The sequence below is a fragment of the Dreissena polymorpha genome, chromosome 1 (assembly GCF_020536995.1).
Source record: "Dreissena polymorpha isolate Duluth1 chromosome 1, UMN_Dpol_1.0, whole genome shotgun sequence".
In the NCBI taxonomy this organism is placed as follows: Eukaryota; Metazoa; Mollusca; class Bivalvia; order Myida; family Dreissenidae; genus Dreissena; species Dreissena polymorpha.
In genome coordinates this window covers 27,479,142-27,504,317 of record NC_068355.1, presented here as the reverse complement: position 1 = coordinate 27,504,317, position 25,176 = coordinate 27,479,142, and the positions used below count along the sequence as shown (strand labels likewise).

Sequence of the window (25,176 nt, the reverse complement as noted above, 5' to 3'; positions counted from 1 at the left end):
ATAAATCATGATCCTGGGGCGTATGTAACATGGTTTAGTGGCTGTCTACTATGTTTCAATAAATCATGACCCTGGGGCGTATGTAACATTGTTTAGCGGCTGTCTACTATGTTTCAATAAATCATGACCCTTGGGCAATTCTTGGTTTGTAGCAATTTATTTTGATGATTTTTATTTATTTTAAGTTGTTTTTACTTGCAACATTGAGGGTTTTTATCAATACTTTGACAATCTCCTATTTACATGTATGTATTCTTATACATGTCTCGGATCTGGTAGTCTTGATTTGTAAAAACAGCTACACTAACAGGTTGTTCACTATATATTGAACTAAAGGAAATATTATAGCAGTAAAAATACATCTACAGTATGTTACAGTGTTTACAAATTAAAAACAAAAATACACTAAAAGTGGCTTTTATGCAGGAGAAATATCTGGCAATAATGCCGTCTTTTTATTTATTCATAAGCAAAAACATTTGTAATATGAAAAGTTATAAAATAAAGAAAAAAAATGCTTAAAAACATCCGTCACACATAACAACATAAACCAGCCCTTCCCCTGCAATTCCACCATTATGGTAACCTGAGAAAGAACACTAATAATTTGGGTTAAAATAAAATGTACTAATAAAGTATGAATACTTTTGGAAAAATACCCTTTTTAAATACTCTAGAGAAATATCTGTATGCTATTTTAGAAACTTTTGTCTGTGGTTAACATTCTTATTATCATGTAGAACTTTAACATGTGTTTAAACCTTTGTACTTCACCACCTCAAAACAGTGTATTTATCTGTTCTGAAACAATCAACTCCTTCTTGTTACTTGTCATTACTCACTTATTATTCCCCAAAAATGGCGGAAGGATATAGAATAAGCTTGTGCCTCAGTCTGTGAGTCTGTCCGTCTGTCAATAACTTTTCAGGGGTAAATCTCAGAAATTTAAAACAAGATATCAACATGAAACTTCATGTGTGTATAGATATCAATGAGAAGAAGTGTCATGCACAAGAACCATTACCCTACATTATCTTAAATAAGAGTTATTGCCCTTTTTTATGATGTGTTTTATCAGGGCTATATCTTACATACAGTACAGCCAAAGCGGAACAAACGTATTTTGCGATCCGCGGCGGCAAGCTGAAACGAGTTGATGCCGCGTCAGTCGTTGAAGCCGCGTCAGTATGCGGCGGCAAGTCGCATTTCGCCGCGAAACTTCGCATCTGTCCGCCAAGGCATGCCGCGATCCGCGACATGATGCCGAGTCGATGCGCAACATGAAATAAAAAATCTTTTAAAAATTATTAGTTACATGTAGTTAACAAACTTTGAAAGAACAACTATAATAATAATTAAAATCATAATACATTTATTGTGCGCGGATTGTATTAGCATATACATGTAAGCATAGTTAATGTGTCTGGCCAATTAAGTTTGTTCCCGCCCGTAGTGTATGTATTTCACACATAAACAAGGTCACGTAATTATGTTTTCGCACATACATTAGTGGTCAAGGCTCCTGCATATGGTGGATTTATAAATTAATTGCATGTTGATTTTGCTATTATATTTAAGCTGAGAAAATTAGCAGCTTGAAGCCTCATCAATAATCAAGACGGTGACTTCGTATTTGTTGTTTTGTTAATTATCAGCTTATTATAACTATTGTTTGAATATGCGTATATAAACACGTTTTATTTTGTTCATATTATATAGTTAATATCGCTACTAATTACCCGATAATCCTGTATATTCCAGTTTTGAAGCAAATGCTGGTAAATATTTACGATACACAAACATTCTCGATATTTCCTATAGTATCAAATACATTTTGGCATTTTTTACTATTTATAGAGATGATGAAATAAAGTCTAATCGGGGCGTTTTTTTTTCCACTGAACACACAATTTACGCATGACGTGATGTTCATGTATTTATACAACACAAAATACGCCCAAACTTTCCAAACGATGTTCTACATGTCTGCATAAATTTCGCGCGCACTTTTTATGAAACAAAGGATATTTAAGCACTGTTTATTTGATGCTAGAAATTGCCAAATGTCGCGTTAGCATTAAAATTTGGAAGTGTGTTTTGGATTACAAATTTAATAATGATAATCGAACGAAACATTAACAGTTGCGAGTAAATTAATTCTACGCTACACATACATGTATGTACATGTAGGTGGATATCTTTGCACTCAATCTGCCACGTACGTATGCGGCGGATTTACTCCGCAAAAGTACACTAGGTTAACTACAGACGCGGCGTCGTTGCGCGGATCGAAGCCGAGTGCCACGGTGATACGCCGCGTCAACACACGATTCGGCCGCTGCGTACTAATAATCTGGCCGTGGCTTAGCCGCGGATTATGTTTGTGCCGCTTTGGCTGTACTGTACAATAGTCCAACATGAAACTTCATTTGTGTATATACAGGGCCCTCGTTTTGCACTTTTTACCGCCGAATATCCGTGGCTTCCCCCATGAAAAAAGTATACTTTTTTCCCCTTTTTCAGCTAAAAATTCCCTCTCCAAATGTTTATACCTATGTTGCCAGCTGGTATAATGCTACTTACCTTTGATTTAATGTATATTTATATAAATCACATTAAAATATAGCAATTTTAGGTGTTGAATGGTTGGTGAAAAGATCTTCTAAAATTCCCCTTTTCGCCAAAAATGACGCAAAATTCCCTCTCATGAGGGATGTGGGTGGCTTCCCCTGGCAGCAAGAGAGGGCCCTGATATATATTGATCAGGAGAAATGCCTTGTACAAGAACCATAGCCCTCCACTTTTTGAACAAAAGTTAATGCCCTTAAGTTTTTTCTTTTTGTATGATGCAAATGTTCATGGTTATAGATCACATACAATTCAAGATTTCAACATGAATTTTCATGGGTGTATATATATAAATAAGGAGAAATGCCTTGTTCAATAACCATAACCCTTCACTGTCTTAAACTAGAGTTATTGCCCATTGTTATTTATGAATGATGTTATTGTTCAGGACTATATGTCAAATATGGTACAACATTTTGCATCATACGTCATGGGTGTGTAGATATCAATGAGAAGTGCTATGCATAAGAACCATAACCCTACACTTTCTTAAATAAGAGTTATTGACCCTTGCTTTTTTAATGATGCATTTTTTCAGGTCAAAACATTTGATACGATACAGATTTCGACATGAAAGTTCATGGATATATAAATCAATAAGGAGAATTGTTTTGCACGAGAACCATAACCTTACACTTTCTCAAATAAGAGTTATGACCCCTTGTTGTTGTTGTACATGTATCAAGTAACATGTCAAGGCTTTATATCAGATATGTTACAAGATTTCAACATGAAACTCATGGGTTTATTTATATAAATTAGGAAAATTAAACTGCTTATAAACAATAACGTTACACTTAATTATTTTGTTTAAGGATTATACTGTATATCAAGAGATTAGCACCCATCCATAAACAAACTTTATTTAGCGGGGATATCAATTTAACAAATTTACTTGTTATGTATGTCCTTGCTCGGTGAACATTGTTACAAGGCCATTCAAGATTGAGTTTGCTGTTTTTTAGAAAATAAAAAAACTTAACATGAATAAATCATTGTTAACGCAATCATTTAATGTCAGTAGCAGTAAATGGTTTTTATGGCCCCCCATAGGGTGGACATATAGCAGTTGAACTGTCCGTCAATCAGTCCGTCAGTCAGTTGGTCCGTCCGAAAACTTAAACATTGCCCATAACTTTTGCAATATTGAAGATAGCAACTTGATATTTGGCATGCATGTGTATCTCATGGAGCTGCACATTTTGAGTGGTGACAGGTCAAGGTCATTATTTAAGGTCAAAGGTCAAATATATGGCTTCTAAGCGGTGCGGGCATTGAGTTTCTGACAAACACATCTTAAATTTTTGAAGTTTGATTATAAAATTAAGAAATGTAGTTGCATAAGATAATGTATAAATTGTGGCCAACTCAAAAGCTTTAAAAGAATTTTGCAAAAAAGAAATGCCCATAGAGTATATTAATTTAACTTAGGTCTGTTGGAATGTGAAAGCAATTTTTAAAAGCTGAATAACAGATCTATTTGCATGTTTCTCTTGACTATACTAATGACACAAAATTGACATTGCTTATTTGATCATTTGAATTGATAACACACTTGAATAATTATAGTGGAAATATCATACCTCTATGGTCAAATTATAACTTTAAAAAATTCTTCAGTACCCATGCTTCAATAGCTCCTACAATCAGATTACCCTACCCGTGAATACCTGAACATTGTAATATATTTATTAGATATAATCGCTCTGCAAATCTCTTTGTGTGAGTGTAGTGTCAGGCAATTTGAATAAGATTTTTTATAGATTGAATTGCTTTCATACCTGCCAAATCAATTTAGGCCTTAGACTATATAGTTTTAATGGCTGTAATATGAGAACCATACTTAAAATTGTCTATACAAAAATCACTGGTGATCATCAATTAAAGAGACTTTTGCAAATGTTACAGTTACAACCCCAGGTTTCAAAACTGACCATGATCAAGTGACAAATAAGCGATATAGATGTACATATTTGACTAAGATTACAACTCATCTTTAAAGGCCAAGTCAGAGTAGTTATATATGGCATGCAACATCATTTAGTGGTCATCTACCAAGTTTGTTAAAATAATTATCTTGGATGAAAATTGGCCATGCTTGTTGATGTGGGAACTTAAATATTTTAAAAATGAATTGCATAGCTTAACAACTTAAAAAACACACACAAACTACACAGCTTTGATACATGTATGTGGTATGTTTGTCCTCTATAGAGATTGTATGAAACAGTTGACCCTATTATACAGGTAAGTGATCAAGGGCATTCTTGGTTCTCTTGTCTCAACCATTTAATCAATAGAACATTGTTTTCAATGATAAATTTCAGCTTGAAAAGAGGAATACACGATATTAATGATTATAAATGCAGTGCTTAAATAGTGCCTATATTTAGAGGAAAGTCTATCCTTATGCTGCTTTAAGTTACTGTAATCCTCAGGGCCGATCACAGGATTTTTTTACTGGGGGGCCCATTTATTAACCCAGGAGGGTTTGGGAGGGGTCCCCCCTCCCTTTATATATTACAGGTGTTGGGCGCGTGGTCAAGTCACTTTAACACTATCAATTTGTCATAAAACAACATTTTTTATCATATTGACCAAAAAAACATAAAAAAATTCTGATATGTAATATATATGAACGTTCATATATAACATATCCGAAAAAAAATAATTTTTTTTCGGTCAATATGATAAAAAATGTTGTTTTATGACAAATTGATTATGTTAAAGTGACTTGGCCACGCACCCAACACCTGTGATTTATATACTTTTTTTTAATTTGGCACTTTAAAAGGTGAATTTAAATGCTTATAAAAACCGTATTTTGTGATATGAATTAATGGAATATAACAAGTAAATCAGCACATTTCGGAAGTCTTAAGCTTTAAACATTGGGGTGAATTCACAACAATATTAAAAGCTTTAGATTTCAGAAACTTACAGGTTAAAACTGACGATTATCCACATCAACTCTCGTATTGCTTCCACCATTTTTTTCACAAATCAATAACTTCACAGGTTTTTTTTAATCTGATTTTTTGCGAAAGACCTTGCCATTTTTTAGGAAAAAAATTGTGCGAAACGCCTAATTTTTGGGGGAAATAATGAAAGTCTTAAATAATCAATTTAACAATATTTTTCTACACTAGATCAGGTTAACTTATATAATGAGATCGATTTGTTGTTTCAATTTTCATTTCTTAACCAATGATCCATTAATAGGTTGATATTATTCAATTCTCGGTACCCAATTATATTAAATACTGAATTCTGCCAAATTCTTATCTGTTGCTCGGCAAATTTATGAATCTGTTTTTCTTTTAAACAAACATGTTAACTATCTTCTCGTAGTCTTTTTCAGTGATTTCCTGTCAAAAATTATAAATACTCAGTTTTAATACCTTTGTCAGTGTTTTTGTTCCGGTTGAAATTCAGGGCCCTATTCTCAATGCAAAAAGTATATATTGGGACCTAAAAATTCCCAATAAAAGGTTTCCAAAAAAAAAACCAATTAAACTTTTAGAAGGGAAAAATACGTCTAAGGCCTTCTCAAAGAAGGAAAAAAACCTGCGTCAGCAATTATCAGACCATAGTCTACGACCTCCTGTAGCAGTTGCCTTCATTCTCTGCACTTATCAAAATACATGTTACATCAACCATCGATAGATGAAGCATTCATGATCACAATGGGGGACTGATCGGGGATGTGTGTACACGGCGATAAGAAAACATTGCCTAGAGGCTTATCTTGATTGGCGAGCTTTAATCCCCTTGTTTATCAGGGACAATAAAACATAGCTGCTCTTTTGTTTTGAGGGAAAGTGTTCTGTGAGCCCTTGCACGAGAGAAAAAATTGCAGTGGGCCGATTATTTAAAAAAAAATCGTAGTTATACAGCCAGCTGGGGGGGGGGGCCTGGGCCCCTGGGCCCATGGCCTGGATACGGGCCTGATCCTTTCAGTTGACACAAACATGGATATAACATTATAGGAAAGAAAATACATGTTCTATGGCCCAACAAGTTTTAATAATGTTTGAAAACAAGTCAATACACATGACAAGATTTTAATAGCTTAGCAAATTAGATTGTCCTCTCCTGCATATTCCTTTTATGAAAAAAGAAATGTTCAAATTACTGTAAAATTTGGTATACAAGGTTTTGCATTTAGTTCACTGTAGAAACTGTAGTTAAAGTATTTTCAATAAGTAATTTGCCTATTGTCTTCGTAATCCACTCCAATAAGAATTTGACCCTTATCAACATATTAATATTCCTTTATGAACGATTTTCAAGGCATTTTTGTGAAATTGTATTTTTTACAAAATAAATCTTGAATTGCTTCTTATTGAAATTCATATCATAAAATGTTTAAAATCAATCCTGTTAATTGCCTAAAATATTGTCGCTTTGAGGAATGGCTTTGCACATGACCGTCAGGTGGTCTGTCTAAAACCACGCAAATTGGTATGACATTATTTTGTGAGAACAAAAATGCACCTATTAATTTTGAGGGTTACAGGTCAAAGGTCAAGGTCACAAGAGTTTGTCACAGTATATTTGTTTCTACATATCTTGAGAATTCTTTGACCCATTATCGTTACCATGCAAAGGTATACATGTATATTGGTTTTTGAGAGAAAGAACAGTGGATACTTATTGATCTAGGGGTAATGAGGTCAGTTATACACGGTACAGCTCTGGGCTTGTAACAGGAAATCATCCTGGCACCGTAATCTGAAACCTTTTGAACTACAAAAATGTGAGTTTGTGATGTTTATTAGCGGTGTCGTGCGAAATGTGTCTTTGAACAGAAGCGACCAGCAAAGCTGCATTCCAGCCTGCGCATCTGCCTTACTGTCTACAGATCCGTTAAGTATTGCCAGCCCATATTGTTCTATAGTCATTCTAACCCAAGCTCTGATGCAACCATAACAGTTGTCAGATACTGGCATTGGTATGTGAACTTGGCACTGGTAAACTGTTCAATGGTAAACCAGCTCATCCCAGGAAAGTGCGAGTGTAGGTCTTAACACTGAACATGACTGAACTATTATTGCACAAAATCAACAAACCAAAAAGAGTGTGCTCCCAATTTTAGAAGAGTTCTTTTGCTTTTGGTTGATTCTAAGGTCCTTAGGGCTCCCAATTTTATAAGAGTTTTTTTTTATTTTCGTTGGTAGGTCCTTCGGTTGATCCGTAGACTGTCTAGAAGCGAGCATTACATGTACGTTAACACATATATTTGACGGTTGATCTACAGGTTGTTCTTTATCTGCGCGTGCAATATCTGAACCGGAAACCGGAACTGGAAATTTTCAAAGTAAATAACCAGCGTCTGCTGATTGTTCATAATGATACAATATATAAAAATGATCAAATTTACGGCTTTTAAATATTCTAAAATTCTTCTCTGTATTAATTGTGACTATATTTCGAACAACGCATCAGCATTCTTCGTGTAAAACAGTTGTTTTCATCCCGGGAGTTCCCCGTTCGATGACGTCAATTTAGCACTGTAGTTCCGATGTTTATAATTTTGGGGCATTTGATTGGTTGAAATGTTAGAAAATTGACCTAAGGAAAATAGGAGCTAAAGAAACGGCTACAAATGACTATACTTTATTCTAAACAACAACTTCGTGAAATGTTGAAATTTAATTAAAATATTATCTCTATTTAAGCTTTTTGTTAGTTTCTTGTCAGACTGTGACAATGAACTAGGACAAATTTATTCTGTTTAAAGTAACAATCACGCTCAAAAATATCGAATATTTCGTTAAATAAAGCTAACCCATAAAAAAATCAATGTTCCTTTTAGCAAAATGCAAAATTTCAACGTTAGATGTTGTCTGGTAGAATTGATTTAACGAGATACAAAATGCTTGTTTTTATTTTTTTGTGGTCACAAATAATTCCATTTATATCTCCCGTGAAATATCCGAACAATTACGGGCGAACACGAGATTGGATACGGTAAGCGTCGGAAGCATGACGTAGCTCTCATGAAAAATCATTTTGTGAAATCAAAATAAATTCTGGGTAACTGGAGCTTAGCGAATGCGAAAATGGCTTGTATAAATTATGCAAATGAACGCAACACGAATGAATCCGATCCTGACTCGAAAGCGAAAGTAGATTACATCGTGGAACGATATTTAGATGCTTAAAACTTGCCAAATGCTTGTAATATAACGTTTTTACATCAATGTTACTTGTTTTTAGGGTCTTCCTATTGTAATTAACCATCGTATGGTACTACTTGTTGTCGAATATTTTTTATATAGCATAATACAGTAGCCGTATGTATTGGTGAGCGTAATAGTGACTTTAAATACCATCAATACAAATGCCTGCATTTTATGCAGTGTGTGGTTTTTCAAAATACAGAATACTATGTACACTGTAAGTATCATTGAGTACTGGAATTTGTCCGATGCGTTAAAGAAAGGATTACATGGCGAGGCTTGCCATGAGCAACACATAATTAGCATCATAAAGTGACTAAGAAATAAACAAAATGATCAAACACAATTGTAATTTAACAAGGCACACAATTGGGATATTAAAATAGACATTGCAACTGAAACTGTTTTGTAGGATAAGTTGATAACACAATTGCAGCTTTAACAAAAGTTTATAAATTAATTAATTTAGTATAAACGTCACGCGTACCTTAATGACATTGTTAATCCACTCCTAGATTGGGACTGTAACTAATTTGAAGATTGCTACTCAACATTTTGCCAATGTAAGTTGACATTCACATCAACAAAATGTATATAGATTTAAGAGAATTGGGTTCACCCAAGCTATAATAATGAATGTTTGTAGTAAGTAATTGACTGCTTCAAGATTTTTATTAAATGGTAGTTATTGTCTGTACCATATTTTAAATGACTTAATCAGTGGAACCATATAATAAAATAAAATAAAAACACAACAGTTGGACATATTTATGAAAAGCTTTCAAGTATGTTAATTGTTTAACAAAATATTAAGGTCACAACTTTCTCAGTAGCTCAGGCTCAACGACCCATCCAAAACTAATAATGAATGCATCCAACACATTTGTTGTCAATGTTACCGTAAAAAGTTGTGTATAAGGCGCACTTTTTTACCCCAAAATTTCATTTTAAAAACTTGATGCGCGTTATGCACAACTACAGCCATGCCAAGACATTTTTTCGCTGTCAGTTACCCAGTAGCGGTAATTCGCATCATTCTGTTTTCCGGTGTTTTAACTGTAACTATGTTGATAATAGTGTTATATTGACGATCTGAATAAGATGAACAAACATTATAAAGTTAACATATATATTTTCTATCTTTTTCAGGTACGTACAGAGCATTGAAATCAAATAAATTTGAAGAAGAGAATGAAAAACGAGGAAGCCATTTTTATTTAAATGTTATTGTTTACTTTTCCCACAATATTATACCCTACTGTACTAGGGTTACACAATTTATTTGGGGGCACTTGTCGATTTACAATAGTATGTTGGCAAGGTATTTCCCGATATATTTAAGATTATTTTTCTTGCTTTTCAAATGTGTTAATAAAATTGATGCTGTGTTTGTTTACACGTTTTCATACGTCTTGTCAAGATTGAGGATGTGATTATTGAGCAATTTGCGTCACCTGTCAAGTTTTGTGTAGCTGGGCTATTATCAAAACATGCGAACCGGCAAACGGCTTCACACCTCCATTGTTTGTTTATCGCCGGTAAAGTCGTGATGGTGTTGAGAAGTTTGAGTCGTTAAAGTCCCCTATCAATTTTAGACACTCGAAAAGAACGCATGATATCGGCATTGTAAATAAAACGCGCGGTTGTGAATTAGTCATGCATGAATAACCAGATGACAATACCAATCAATAATGTCAGTTTCTTAGTTATCCATCCGTTATGTGTACTCCACGATAAAATCGTGGACAGTTACTTCGGAGACATATGATGAAAACCTTGATGGTATCCTCGTGGAAAGTGTGCATTTCATGCATAATTCATTTAAATCCAAACATTTATTTTTACGCATAATATGATTTAAAAAAAAAACACCAACTAGTTGTATCGTTATCGTCTTAAAATAATTTATAATTGAAGCAATAAAAGAATACGTAAGATCGGCAATGTAAATATAACGATTTTCAGTTAGCCTGCGGTACGGAATTTTTCCCCCGATTTTTTTGCTTCAAAAACTTTTTTTCCCGATTTTTTAGCTTTAAAAAGTAGATGCGCGTTATACATAAATGCGCGTTATACACAACGTTTTACGGTATTCATTCATGTGTTTAAAACAGAAGATGTATCACTCAGGCTTTTGCAATATTCACACTAGTCAATTAGTGCAATTGCATTTAAATGGCCAAGTATTACTTGTTAGTTTTAAATGCTGTTTGAGGAAAAGTATCTAATATATTGTCATAAAATTTGTTTATGTAACAAGCTTCTGTATTATCATTATAATTATATTATCATAACATGGCAGGTATTAGAGCAATTAAAAATGTGGTGTGTTAAACAATCTGGTTTAAAGTGTTTATCTACAAAGCTTGTTTTTTGCAGTTTAAAGTAATCAATACACTCAGTACCCAATAGTCAGGTGACAGTATACATAGTTACACTGTTTACTCCTATAATACAATCGCCATTTGACGGTTAACTTGGTTGCTGTTCAGTTCGAAATTTATTAAAACTTGTCTGTGTTTAATAACATTGTGTGTGTGTGTTTTCTGGGATATTTAGTGTACACACGCTTGGACATAAATATGTCAATTGATTTTAGTTTGTAAAATCTTGTTTGTTGAAAGTGAATTATCAAAATGGCGACATCTGGAATTTCAAGAAATTATGATTTTGTTAAATATTATTGTTGTACAATCTGCGAGAAAGAACGATCTGTAGAAATAGATGCAGATTTTTACTGTAAAACATGTCTTAAATACTTCTGCAGAAGATGTATAAACTCCCACAGACAGCATGGTTGGTTGTTTTTCAAAAAATCTCCTTATGGAAAGGATAAAATAATGAAGTGGCCACTTTCTAAGAAGATGGAGACTTCTCTTTTAACATGCGTCATACACAAGAGTGAACAAATAACAATGTACTGCGCAGACCACAGTCAGCTGTGCTGCTCTAAATGTTTTGAGCTTAATCACAGGTAGCTTATTATTACTTATTTTATATCAGTATAAATTATTGCATTGTATTACCTGTATGCAACAGGGGCGTCGGAAGCACATTAACAATTTGGGGCAGCGGATGGGGTGGGTATGGGCGAGGGTATCCCCCTCCCGTTGGTGGGGGTCTGGCGTACCCCGGAATTTTTTTCAAATTTTAGCATCAAATGGCGCATTTTGGTGCGTTGCTATGCCTGATACCTGACCTTATACACATCTATTGCAGGCATTTTCTCAGTGACAAAATTTGTGACAGACAGACACACGATGGAGAAGTGATCACTATATGTCGCAGTTTGTACTTTGTAGCAGGCAACACAACAATAGGTATCATGTGGGTTGAAAGACTGTTCTTCAGGATTTTTTTGTGCCGAAATTCCGTTTTAGAAATTAGAAATTCGTTTGTTGGTTTGGAATACACATATTGAAATGACACAAAAAGTGGTAAAAAACATTAAATAAGTTTTAAAAATTAAAGAATTACTTTGAGTTATTACAATTAATTTAGGTATCTTGAGGTATCTTTAATTTTGTGATTATTAAGGACTATTGAATATCGGCACATTTGTTTCATGTCATACTTTCCTTTATATTAATGGAAAGAAGCAAAGGCTTAGATCATACCAACAATTATGATTCCCAGGTTTAATTACTCAATAATTAAGGGATTATTGTTATAAAAGAGACCTATTAATTACCCCCGGTAACAACATAATTGACACGTACATTTCCGCGGGCGGGTGATGACAATCAACAATACACGTGTCATAACCGCGAAAGCATGATTACCTTGTTTTGTGGAAAAGATATTTTCAAATATATGTGTATTGAAATGATTTTTAAAAAATGTCTTTGATATATTTTCATTTTTGCGGAAACTATTGGGGCGGCGGTCGCTGCCCCAGCCGCCCCAGCTTCGACGCCTCTGTGCAATTACCCACTCTGGATCAGCAGACGATTTATTCCATAAATCAATCTCTGGGTTAATGGTCGCCATCTTACGAACTACTTTCAAAAGTACAACAACAACAATATAAACAGTAGAAGTCAATTTTAATTGCGAAAATTTGAAAAATTGAGTACATGTGTCACGGTTGTTGAATGGAATAGTGTTATGTTCAACTGTGTAGATCTACGAACGCATTTGAACTGGTAGTGGAATTGTTGGTGGAAATGGAATTTAGAAATATATCTAATAATTCATCATCGTGTAGAATTATCATCAGCATCATTTCTGTGGAACATTGCAATATTACAAATACACGTGTTTCATAGCTATGGTGCTTTTGACATAGTTCACAAACCATCAACACTGAAATAATTCCTGCACACAGGTAAAGTAAATAATTGAATTTGTGCAGAATGTTTATTTTTTTACAAATTATCATATATTTTAACCAATTTATTTTAGATAGATTGCACTGAAACTTAAATTCTAAAGCTTAGTAAGACACTAAAGCCAGTTTCCTGAGTAATACTTGTTCAGATTATAGCAGGCTCATGCTGCCTCTGATTTATTTGACCTCTGCCTTTAACCTGGTTCGCTTTGATTTCAGGTGTTTAGCCCCCCTATCAACAAGGTTTTCTCGATCCTATCTGTACTTATTCATTTTGTTTAAAGATTTTGAGAACCCTCACTTAGTGCCAGTGGGAATAAAAAAGGGACGTTCTAATAGCTAGATGAACACATCCAATATGCCAGCAACACTTTATAATCAATAACAATAATAATTGATGATTCTGTTTTTTTTAATAACTACATTTCTAATTTACCAAAACAATGTGAAACACATGTTTATGCCCCCGAAGGAGGGCATATAATGATCGCACTGTCCGTCTGTCTGTCTGTCTGTCCGTCACACTTAGCGTTTTGGTTTCCAAAAATGCTCATAACTTCTATGTCGCTTCAGATGAAATATTCATATTTGGTATGCATGTGTATATGGACAAGGCCTTTCCATACGCACACAAATGTTGACCCCTTTGACCTTGATCTTAAACTTAGGGTCCGCGTTTAGGTTTTGAAAAATGCGTTTAGGTTTCGAAAAATGCTCATAACTTCTATCAAAGCGTTTATCGCTGGCATATGTCATCCTATGGATAAAGCACTTAATTGTTTTTTTGCTACTGTCCTCTGCACAAACCATGATATATCTGCATATGCATCCAATCAAATCAGTAAAACTTACTGTCACTTAATTACAGTAACTTTATTGCATGTTAACTTTTCAACAATATATATATATATATATGTTATATATAACAAATCTTGACAAAAAAACCACACATCAAACTTCACATTATTTTAGTAAATTATAGGCTTTAATTGGTATTGTGACATTGACACCACTCATGCATGCGACTATACAATTATACAAGTTACAACTATGGGACACATTATTTATGAGAAATTCCAATACATCACCATATCATCTCAGATTAAAGGCACATAATCTAGTGCTTTTTTGCTGCCATTTTTACTATTACACATTTTTTAATTTTATGTTATTTATGTTATTGATCTTGTTTCTAAATTAACAAAGCAATCATGTTAAACTTTTGAAGAGAGATGTTGTCTGGTAAATAATGAAAATATAATCACTACAAAGTGAAAAAATTCAGTTGAATACTGTGACCACTGAAGATTTTCCAAATAGCAATTCCGATCATGAATTAAATTAAAGGAGCCTTTTCACAGATTTTGGCATGTTTTGTAGTTTGTCATCAAATGCTTTCTATTGATAAATGTAAACATTTGCTCTAAAAAGCTCCAGTAAAAAATTAAGAATAAAATTCAAAAAAGAAAAAAAAGTAACCCTCAACAGGGCTTGAACCACTGACCCCTGGAGTTCTGGCGTAAAATGTCACGTACTTAGACCCCTCGCCCAACCTTCCGCATACAATGCACCATGTATTTTATTACTATATAAAAGTAATCCTCGTAGTTTCACAAAATATAACACAAAACAGAACTCTCCAAATTATTCAATTGTTTCGCGTTGCAACGCTTTATAATTTTCAAGTTTTTAAATTGTCAAAAGATGCATGTAATAGCTATATTAGAGCATGGTAAATGTTAAGTATTACTGTTTCCTCATAAATATCATAACTAAATCGAAAATTTGCGAATCTGAAACAACTGTTTAAAATTTGGTCAATGTACCAAAACGTGAAAAGGCCCCTTAAAATACAAGTAAGATGAAAGTCTGCCTATGGGATCCCAGTTAAGCCTGTTTTGTCAAATCTGCACATTTGCCCTTGGCCATGTAAAATTGGGGACTAAATACCATCAAGTCATGTAAAAAGGAGCAGGGTGTAGAACTCTGCTATTTATCTCATAAGCTTTCACATGAATTGTATGGGTAATTTTCATACAACAAATTATATTATATAGTGTAATGATAAAGCATATGAGCACAAATTATATATCTAAATAGTGGTGCAAAAATCATTTAAGTGTCACATTTCAAAATAAAATTTATATAAAAAGGTATTATAAATTGTTAAAACGCTATTAAAAGATTATTTCAATTCACTAAAGCATTTAATTACATGAAAAAAGTGTATTTAATGTCCATTACATGTAACAGTATTGGCTTTTTTATTTATCTGCATTTAATGTGCATTTAATACACTTAAAAATGCAGACAAGATACACTTCTAACAGAAAAAATGTTGTTTTTTTCTGCATTTTTCCAGCATTAATACTCTTCAAGTGTATTTTTATCATCCAAAATACACTTTACCAGGAAAAAGGTATGTTAAAATCATTTTAAGTTTGTTTTAAGTATATTTTCAAATGCATTAAGACACTCTTTTGCAAAAAACGTCGTACAAAACCTTGGAAAAATACTGTGTATTAATATTTGAAGTTTTGTATGTGCATCAAATACAGTGTCAAATTCATACCAGTGCCTATTTAGTAGCAGTAGGCCTTATATGGTCTACTTGTGGTAGAAATAATGCATTGTGTATACTAGTAAATACAACATACATTTCTTAAAAAATATAGCGTCCCATACAGTTCAATACAATGTTCGATTAACTACACTATGCAAAGTTGGAATATGACATCAAGCTTGAAATAATATTTTCAATAATGTATAATATGCTGTTTTAATTTATAAGTGAAATAGACACTTGCATATGAAAACTGATTTTACATCAAAACTAAATTTTTAATTTGATTTTTTAAATACTCAAACAATGAAACCGTGTCCATGCTTGCATGAACACAGTTTATAAATGCTGTCAGAATGATAAAATATGCAATTACTATAAATACAAATGCCAGATAAGTGCTTTTTGTACTAAAAAATCGAATGAATATTAATATAATACATTCTTAATATGTAATTAACTGTTTTATCTGAAAAATTCACAAAATATTTATATATTTATTAAAATTCACATAAATCATATTTCAAAAACACATAGTTACTTCATATCCTTTCACACAATGAAAAAAAATTGCACAGTTTATGATTTTTATTGATTCTTCATTAATTTATACATGTATCATTTTTTAATCTTGATGCATCTTCAATTGTATTATAAACATCCAAATCTGTTTTAACAATTATAATATATTAAGATTAAGGCTGAGTCAGTAAACTAATTATCCCTAATTTCTGCAGTACTTGCAGACAAACAAGGAATACTGCTGTGATATTAATTTATGAAATGGGATATTAATTTGGCTTCAATAGAAACAAATCAAAGCATAAACATGTGTATATACATGTATATTAGTTAAACTAAAATTTATTGACCATTGATAAAATATATTATAATATATGTATATATATACTGGTAAACTGAAAATTAAATATGTATGTTTCTATTACATCATTTAAGACTTTTATTTTCAGACAAAGTAGAGTGAAGATTAAAACAGTATCCAATTGTAACAGTCAATTTTGGGAAATTCACCCTTAGAATTATGTTCTGTGTTGGTCAATGCCATAATTGGTATAACATCTATATTGAACTGGAAGTTTTCTTTGTTTTATATGATAACATTTGCTTGGTCAGCCATAATTGTAACACTTTAGTGGTCTTTTTACACTGTAGTTTTCTCACTGACTGTGGGTTTGTTCTGAGAATGAGCCACACCAAAGTACATGTATCATTGGGGAGATGAGTTGTCAATTTTATGCTTATCAGTCTTTCATAATCCAGTACACAGGGAAAGTCTCGATTTTTTATGCCCTCCTTCGAATTAAAGGGGGCATATAGTGATCGGACTGTCCGTCTGTCTGTCTGTCCGTCTTTCCGTCACACTTTGCGTTTAGGTTTCGAAATATGCTCATAACTTCTATGTCCCTTGAGATATAACCTTCATATTTGGTATGCATGTGTATATGGACAAGGCCTTTCCATACGTTCACAAATTTTACCCCTGTGACCTTGACCTTGAACTTAGGGTCCGCGTTTAGGTTTTGAAATCTGCGTTTAGATTTCTAAAAATGTTATAACTTCTATTTCCCTTGAGATATAACCTTCATATTTGGTATGCATGTGTATATGGACAAGGCCTTTCCATACGCACACAATTTTTTACCCCTGTGACCTTGACCTTGAAGTTAGGGTCCGCGTTTAGGTTTTGAAATCTGCGTTTAGGTTTTGAAAAATGCTCAATACTTCTATGTCCCATGAGATATAACGGTCATATTTGGTATGCATGTGTCTATGGACAAGGCCTTTCCAAACGCACACAAATTTTGACCCCTGTGACCTTGACCTTGAACTTAGGGTCCGCGTTTAGGTTTCGAAATCTGCGTTTAGGTTTCGAAAAAAGCTCATAACTTCTATCAAGCGTTTATATGGGGCATAAGTCATCATATTGTGACAGCTCTTGTTACTATATACTATATATACTAACGTTAGTATATATAGAATATAGTAAAAAATCGAGACTTTTCCCTGTATACCAGTATACCTGTTAAAAGTGAATTTGTAACTAATAATCACACAATATACACAATTAAAATTGTATGCATTTAGATTTATTTAGTACTGCACATAAATCATTTTCCAAAATTATGTAGCAACATTATATTATGTAATGCTTCAATACTAAAATAATTAAAGGTCGCTGATGTGTAACGGATGTGGTGTCCACCTAATGATTTGGAGGTCACTGGTTTGATCCCCAGTGTGGGAGCATTAAGAAATCTCCAAGAGACACCAAAGTACTGGTTCTAGGCCCAGGAAACGAACTCAAGAGCATTTCAAATACATGTACGTAGTTAGTACTTTAAATTTAATGGAACTAAAAATAGGTTAAAAATAAAAACTGAAACCCTTATTCATACATTTTATTTTGAATCAAGCAAATGTGGAAATTTATTAAAATAATGAGTAAAATTTAAAAATTCTAATTTAAAGTAATAATGATAATATAAGCTTTTTTCAATTTTAAGAATAGTAAATGATGATAATGATATGATTCTAAATTACCTAAATGATAATAATAACACATGAAATGTTAATTTATGAAAAAACGTTTTAATTTATCAATTTCATGGTATTTACAACCAGATGCAGCTAATTATATCAGAAACGTGCATTAATTATATTAATGACCAACCCAGACATTTGTAGTGATTTATGGTCACTATTTTGATTAACGTTTCATACATGACCTGTCATCAAAGGTATTTTTTAGCCAGTACTACAATCGGCAATGATAGTCTAGTCTGTATTGCATGCATATTCTATCGTCTCTGATCGATTCGCTTCCTCAAACTGAACATATATTTAATGTTTACATAGCGTAACGTAATGCATACAGTTTCACTTTCGGGTTTGGTTGGTTTTGTAATTGCATCTTAAAAAATGGAAAATATGTTGATTAAATAATAATAGAAAAGTAAATCATTTGGATAATAGGTCAAAATGCAACACAAATGAACTTTAATAGGGCTCTTAATATCAAAGTTTCGATAAAAAGTTTGGCGCTAGTTCAACGCGCATCGTTTAAAGCCTCATAACAATAGACTGATAACCTTTTGGGTAGTAAAGTAGTAATACAAGGCAAGATGGCGACCGTTAGCCACGAGGCCTATCTTACGGAGGAATCCGAGATAGCCGATGTATCACGATTGTGCAATTACCATCATCCATGTTAATTTGTTTGGATTATTCTATTAGTAAGTTATATAAGGTTTTCAAAATCATTTCTTGTGTGCAATTTTTTCTTGAGCTTTAATTTGTTAATTTGTGTTTGTTTGAAATAACATTTTAAAGTTCAAGCATATGGATTACAAGACATTGGCAACATTTCAGCAACAAATGTAGTATATAGTATAGCAATACCTTAAGGCTTTAATCAACTTGCCTGTATAATGTCTCATGCATATGTTCCTTTACTCTATTTATGGAGGATAGTTCACACTTGATGTTTGCTTGTTTTAGCCTGCATTTTTAACCTTCTCATCGTGACCTTTTCTCAGTTTTGTTTCTTTATGATGGTTGTTTGTTGTCTGTTATCAACAATTTGCATATGAACACTATAGAGGCGCCACATGTCTTGCCCAATATTCATGGAACTTTGTATTAACAGTTTGTGTACATTAAATATACGTCAATAGTGCCTTTTCATCGATTTTTAGTTGGTCGCGTTAGATTGGTCGAGTCATTTACAGACCTTGTTTTGCAAATCTGTATGTGCTTAGAAGCCTTAGCTATGATAAGAACCGTAACTCTCTATGCTAGGAACGATTACCGCTGCCCGTCTGCACTGCAGACGACGAAGCAATAGGAGCGTCTGCTCTACTACTCAGTGAGTGTATTTACCAGGTTGTAAGACAACATTGGCCTGTCTAGTGTTTATCATTTAAATCTGTTTTTACATATTGGCTGCTTGCATAGAAAACAGGGTTAAATGCATGTCAAATAAGATTAGCCTGTGTACACTGATTAGCCTGTGTGCACTGATTAGCCTGTACACACTGATTAGCCTGTGTGCACTGATTAGCCTATGTTCACTGATTAGCCTGTGCACACTGATTAGCCTGTGCACACTGATTAGCCTGTGCACACTGATTAGCCTGTGCACACTGATTAGCCTGTACACACTGATTAGCCTGTGCACACTGATTAGCCTGTGCACACTGATTAGCATGTGCACACTGATTAGCATTTTTACACTGATTAGCCTGTGCACACTGATTAGCCTGTACACACTGATTACCCTGTGCATACTGATTAGCCTGTGTACACTGATTAGCCTGTGTGCACTGATTAGCCTGTGTGCACTGATTAGCCTGTGCACACTGATTAGCCTGTGCACACTGATTAGCCTGTGCACACTGATTAGCCTGTGCACACTGATTAGCATGTGCACACTGATTAGTCTGTGCACACTGATTAGCATGTGCACAATGATTAGCATGTGCACACTGATTAGTCTGTGCACACTGATTAGCCTGTGCACACTGATTAGCCTGTGCACACTGATTAGCATGTGCACACTGATTAGCATGTGCACACTGATTAGCATGTGCACACTGATTAGCCTGTGCACTCTGATTAGCCTGTGCACACTGATTAGCCTGTGCACACTGATTAGCCTGTGCATACTGATTAGCCTGCGCACACTGATTAGCCTGTGCATACTGATTAGCATGTGCACACTGATTAGCCTGTGCAATGCACACAAGCTAATCAAGGACGACAACAGAGAACAACTTTATTGCCTTCAGCGCTTTGATTATAATTTTGTGGCCGGTTTGTTGACATTTGTAGTTTAAATCTGAGTTTTCATGTAATTTCCAGACCGGGAAATATATGTCTTTGACCCATATCCTGTGACCTTAAAATACTTTTGGGAATGTCTGGTTTGTCCGATCTTCATTAAACTTTTTCAGAGTTTTTTCTATTCATATAGCCACTAAGTTAAAAACTAGTTCCAGCTTTTTAAATACATGCCGGACAGAGGGACATGTTTCTTACATGCTGATGGTGATACCTTGCAAATGCTCTACACGTCACATTAAAAGCTCACCTGAGCACAACATTCCCATGGTGAACTATTTTGATAAAATTGTGTCGTCCTTTGTCATCCTTTGTCCATTATCAACATTTGCCTTTTGAACACCCAAGGACGGAATTTAGTGGAAAATCTTCATAAAATTCATTCAAAACATTTTGTCCTAATGATATGTCAGCCACATTTCAAGTCTGGCCATGTGAGGTAAAAACTAGGTTACATGAAAGAACAATCTTGTGAACACTCTAGAGGACCAAAAAATTGCCCAGTTTTTTTTATGAAACTTTTTGTCAGAATGATATACCCGATGCATTTTAAACTGGGTTGTGTATGGTTTAAACAAATAGTTTGTTAGATAAAATAAAAAAAGCATGTGAACACTTAAAGACCACATTTATTGTCTAATGAAACTTAGTAACATTATCCAATTAAAATCTTAGCCAGATTGCATTCTTCCTGAAAGCTCAAGAAGAGTATCAGACATTGAGCCCTGAGCAACCATATTTTACAGACCAATACAATATAAATATGTAATCACTTAAACATATTCATGGTCTATCAGAGCAAACATACTTTTTTTATTTTAGACCATATCAAGCGACATAAAATTATACAAATATTTAATACAAGTATATACAAACAGCCAATAATTATGCATGTTTTTGGTAAAAAACAAATCATTCATTTGAACGAAGTACATTACACACTTGTATAGTCCATCTTTATGCAACTTGGTAATAACATTAAATTTTGTTTAAATGATATCAGTGGAGTTCAAAACTGGTCATGTTGGATATAAAACTAGATCACTAGGTAAAATTGAAGTAAAGGTTTGTTGACATCTTTGTAGATAACATTAATTGCACATTTTTTTTTATCCCTCGCCATAGGTGGAGGGATATTGTTTTGGCGTTGTCCGTCTGTCTGTCCGTCCAGCACTTTTGTGTCCGGACCCATATCTTGGAAGTGCTTTGGCCGATTTCATTGAAACTTGGTATGAGTATGACCGTTTATAACATGCCTCTAGAAACAATGTCACCAAGTCAAATCTCAAACTAAATTCTTAACACTCTAGTGGGGTCAAACAAAAGACCACCAGTTGAAGTCTTCCACAATTCATGTCCAGGACCTCAGATTATCCCTTAAGGGCCATGATGGCCCTCTTTATTCATGCTATGTTGATCTTTAATTCTTATATGACATGAGGCCTACATTCTTTATAAACAGAAGAAAGTCAAGTGTGGGCTATTATGCAACCAATTATGATGGGAGCTAAACATTTTGAAACTATTATATTCAAAGAAATGGTTTCATAAATGATAACATGTTTATATGCAAGATCAATTGTTGGTGCAAAGATTGCTATGTGCCTTCTCATTTCAATGTCATATGATACCTTTTTGCACCAAGGGGGCAAATTATACTCTGAATAATCACTTGAAATTTGTCCATTGCTTTACATTAGACTGTAATAAGAATTTATCTCTTGATTAAAAATAATGGAGTTTCAATATTTGTCAATATACTTGTGATTTGTGTTGAAATGGTTGAGTGTATGTGTGTATGTGCTAGTCCATTGTTAATTTTTACAGTATTTAACAATAAGTATGAATTACCACATCATTCTTCATCTATTTATTAATGAAGCTGATGCCAATTTATGCAAGAAAGCAATTAGTAAAGAGGAATTAAGTTCTCATAATTTATAACCTTAAAAGAAAGAAAAATATTATAGAAAAAAACACATATTAACTGCTTTTGCAAACACATATTTTATTTTATACTTAGATTGCCATTTCATAAGAATTATTTCAATTTGAAACACTGAAAAGACTGAATGTCTTAATATAAACACACTTTGTCCTGTGGCACTTTAATCAGTATAATAATGATGAGTTAAATATACATAACTTTATGTTATACACATGCATTCTAGTAATGACATTATTAAAGAGTTGTAATATCAGTATAATGAATAAATGCACAATTTGTTGTTCAATGCGGTTTGCATTATTTCCCAAACACACAGTAGATAGATACATTTTTATGCCCCCCTTTGAAGAAGAGGGGGTATATTGCTTTGCACATGTCTGTCGGTCGGTCTGTCGGTCGGTCCGTCCACCAGGTGGTTTCCGGATGATAACTCAAGAACGCTTGGGCCTAGGATCATAAAACTTCATAGGTACATTGATCATGACTCGCAGATGACCCCTATTGATTTTGAGGTCACTAGGTCAAGGTCACGGTGACTCAAAATAGTAAAATGGTTTCCGGATGATAACTCAAGAACGCATATGCCTAGGATCATGAAACTTCATAGGTAGATAGATCATGACTTGCAAATGACCCCTATTTATTTTTAGGTCAGTAGGTCAAAGTTCAAGGTCACGGTGACCCGAAATAGTAAAATGGTTTCCGGATGATAACTGAAGAACGCATATGCCTAGGATTATGAAACTTCATAGGTAGCTAGATCATGACTCGCAGATGACCCCTGTTGATTTTCAGGTCACTAGGTCAAAGGTCAAGGTCTCGGTGACCCGAAATAGTAAAATGGTTTGCGGATGATAACTCAAGAACTCATATGCCTAGGATCACGAAACTTCATTGGTAGATTGAACATGACTTGCAGATGACCCCTATTGATTTTGAGGTCACTAGGTCAAAGGTCAAGGTCACGGTGACCCGAAATAGTTAAATGGTTTCCGGATGATAATTCAAGAACGCTTACGCCTAGGATCATGAAACTTCATAGGTACATTGATCATGACTCACAGATGACCCCTATTGATTTTCAGGTCACTATGTCAAAGGTCAAGGTCATGGTGACCCGAAACAGTAAAATTGTTTCCAGATGATAACTTAAGAACGCTTTTGCCTTTGTTAAAATGCCCCTTTAAATTTATATTATAATTAATATTGTTTCGGGGTAAACAGTTGGTTATTGGTCATTTGATTTCTATTCAATCACTTACTGTCTCCTATGTGGTTGTTTTTCAGACTATGCTTACAAGTAACTCCATTACCTCAGGCTGCCAGAGGGAAGTCAACCAACTTTAAGAACCTGTCTGTCAGAACGGAAAATACTCTTTCACAAATGAAACAATGTCAGGCGTACCAGGAGAACATAATGATGTCTCTTAAGGTTTCATACAAAGAACATGAGAGGCTTATTGTGGATGGTTTGCGTGTGAATATAGTATCGTATTTACGCGAATGTGAAACCAGCACAGTTAATACAACACATGAACATATGCAATACCCTATAAGTGAAATGCGTGAGGAAATCAAATATTTATTAGCAGATTTTGAGAAAAGCACTATTAAGGAGAAGAAAAAAGAGCTAAACCTGAAACAAGCTCCTATCAAGGTTGTGAGAAACAGCTGCATCAGGCTTCACTATGAATTGTTCCATCTCCATGTAGCCATACCGAAAGTACTGGGTAAACCTGAACTCTCTTTTATTGCCAGTAAAAAATGTCTGGAAAATATACAACAGTCTGATATTTTAATAAAAGAGAACTTTCCAAACCATGTTTTCACTTTGAATGGGAAGTCCGTGCACAATGTGAAAATGCCAAGTGATTCAAACACATGCCGGATCACAGCAGTATGTGCTCTCCCAAATGGACAGGTCCTGGTTTCAGACTCTGACAATAATAAAGTCAAGCTTCTAAACCAGCAGTACCAGGTGGTGAGCCACTTGGATTTCAGGGGTGGACTCATACAGGACATGTGTCTTATCACACCCACTGAGGTTGCAGTGGCTGTGCACGAGGTCCAGTTTATCACAGTAAGCCAGAGCCAACTCGCCAAAGGCAGGAAGCTTAACTTACAACATAGATGTTGTGGTATTGCACACCACCAGGGTGACCTATATACCTGCTCTGGTAATGCTCTGTACAAGTACAAATCGAGTGGCAAACTGGTCTGCAGACTCTATCAAGATACATCAGCTAATGTAACAGGTAAGAATCATGGTGGATTCATCCTAATAACATGTGTGATATGTACAGAGATTTTCTAGGTATTTGAGGAAAAAGAGTCTGGTCAAATTGATATTTTTAAAATCAATAAAATGGCACATTGGGGAATTTTGTTATTGACTAAATGGACCGATTTTTTTCTAACAACAAATATTCGGTCTTTTCCAAACTAAGGGCAAACAAGAGTTGTCTCGCATTCAAGTAGGTATCGGGTAACAAGTAAACGAACCAAACGAAAACAAGTTATGCATCTCGGATCTCTGAAATCGTAATATTTACTGCTCATTTCAATTTACATATACAGTTATTTCTTTATTGATTGATATACTTATATACTAGTTTGTGTGCATTAGTATTTTAATGCTGTATTGCCATATAACTTTGCAACC

General features: G+C 34.1%; 1 protein-coding gene across 1 annotated transcript; it reads left to right on the top strand.

The window, feature by feature from the left end:
• Nucleotides 1-11,236: 11,236 nt before the first annotated feature.
• On the top strand, nt 11,237-24,828 carry LOC127857617 (uncharacterized). Its single transcript, XM_052394501.1, has 2 exons — nt 11,237-11,787; nt 23,802-24,828. Exons 1-2 carry the CDS (start codon nt 11,450-11,452, stop codon nt 24,826-24,828), a joined length of 1,365 nt encoding a protein of 454 aa, XP_052250461.1. The 5' UTR covers nt 11,237-11,449.
• Nucleotides 24,829-25,176: the final 348 nt, after the last annotated feature.

What these genes read in the sequence shown, in the direction of transcription:
- LOC127857617 (XM_052394501.1), top strand. Translation starts at nt 11,450, where the DNA reads ATGGCGACATCTGGAATTTCAAGAAATTATGATTTTGTTAAATATTAT. An exon ending in TGTTTTGAGCTTAATCACAG is followed by an intron (nt 11,788 to 23,801) that starts GTAGCTTATTAT and finishes GTTGTTTTTCAG; the next exon opens with ACTATGCTTACAAGTAACTC.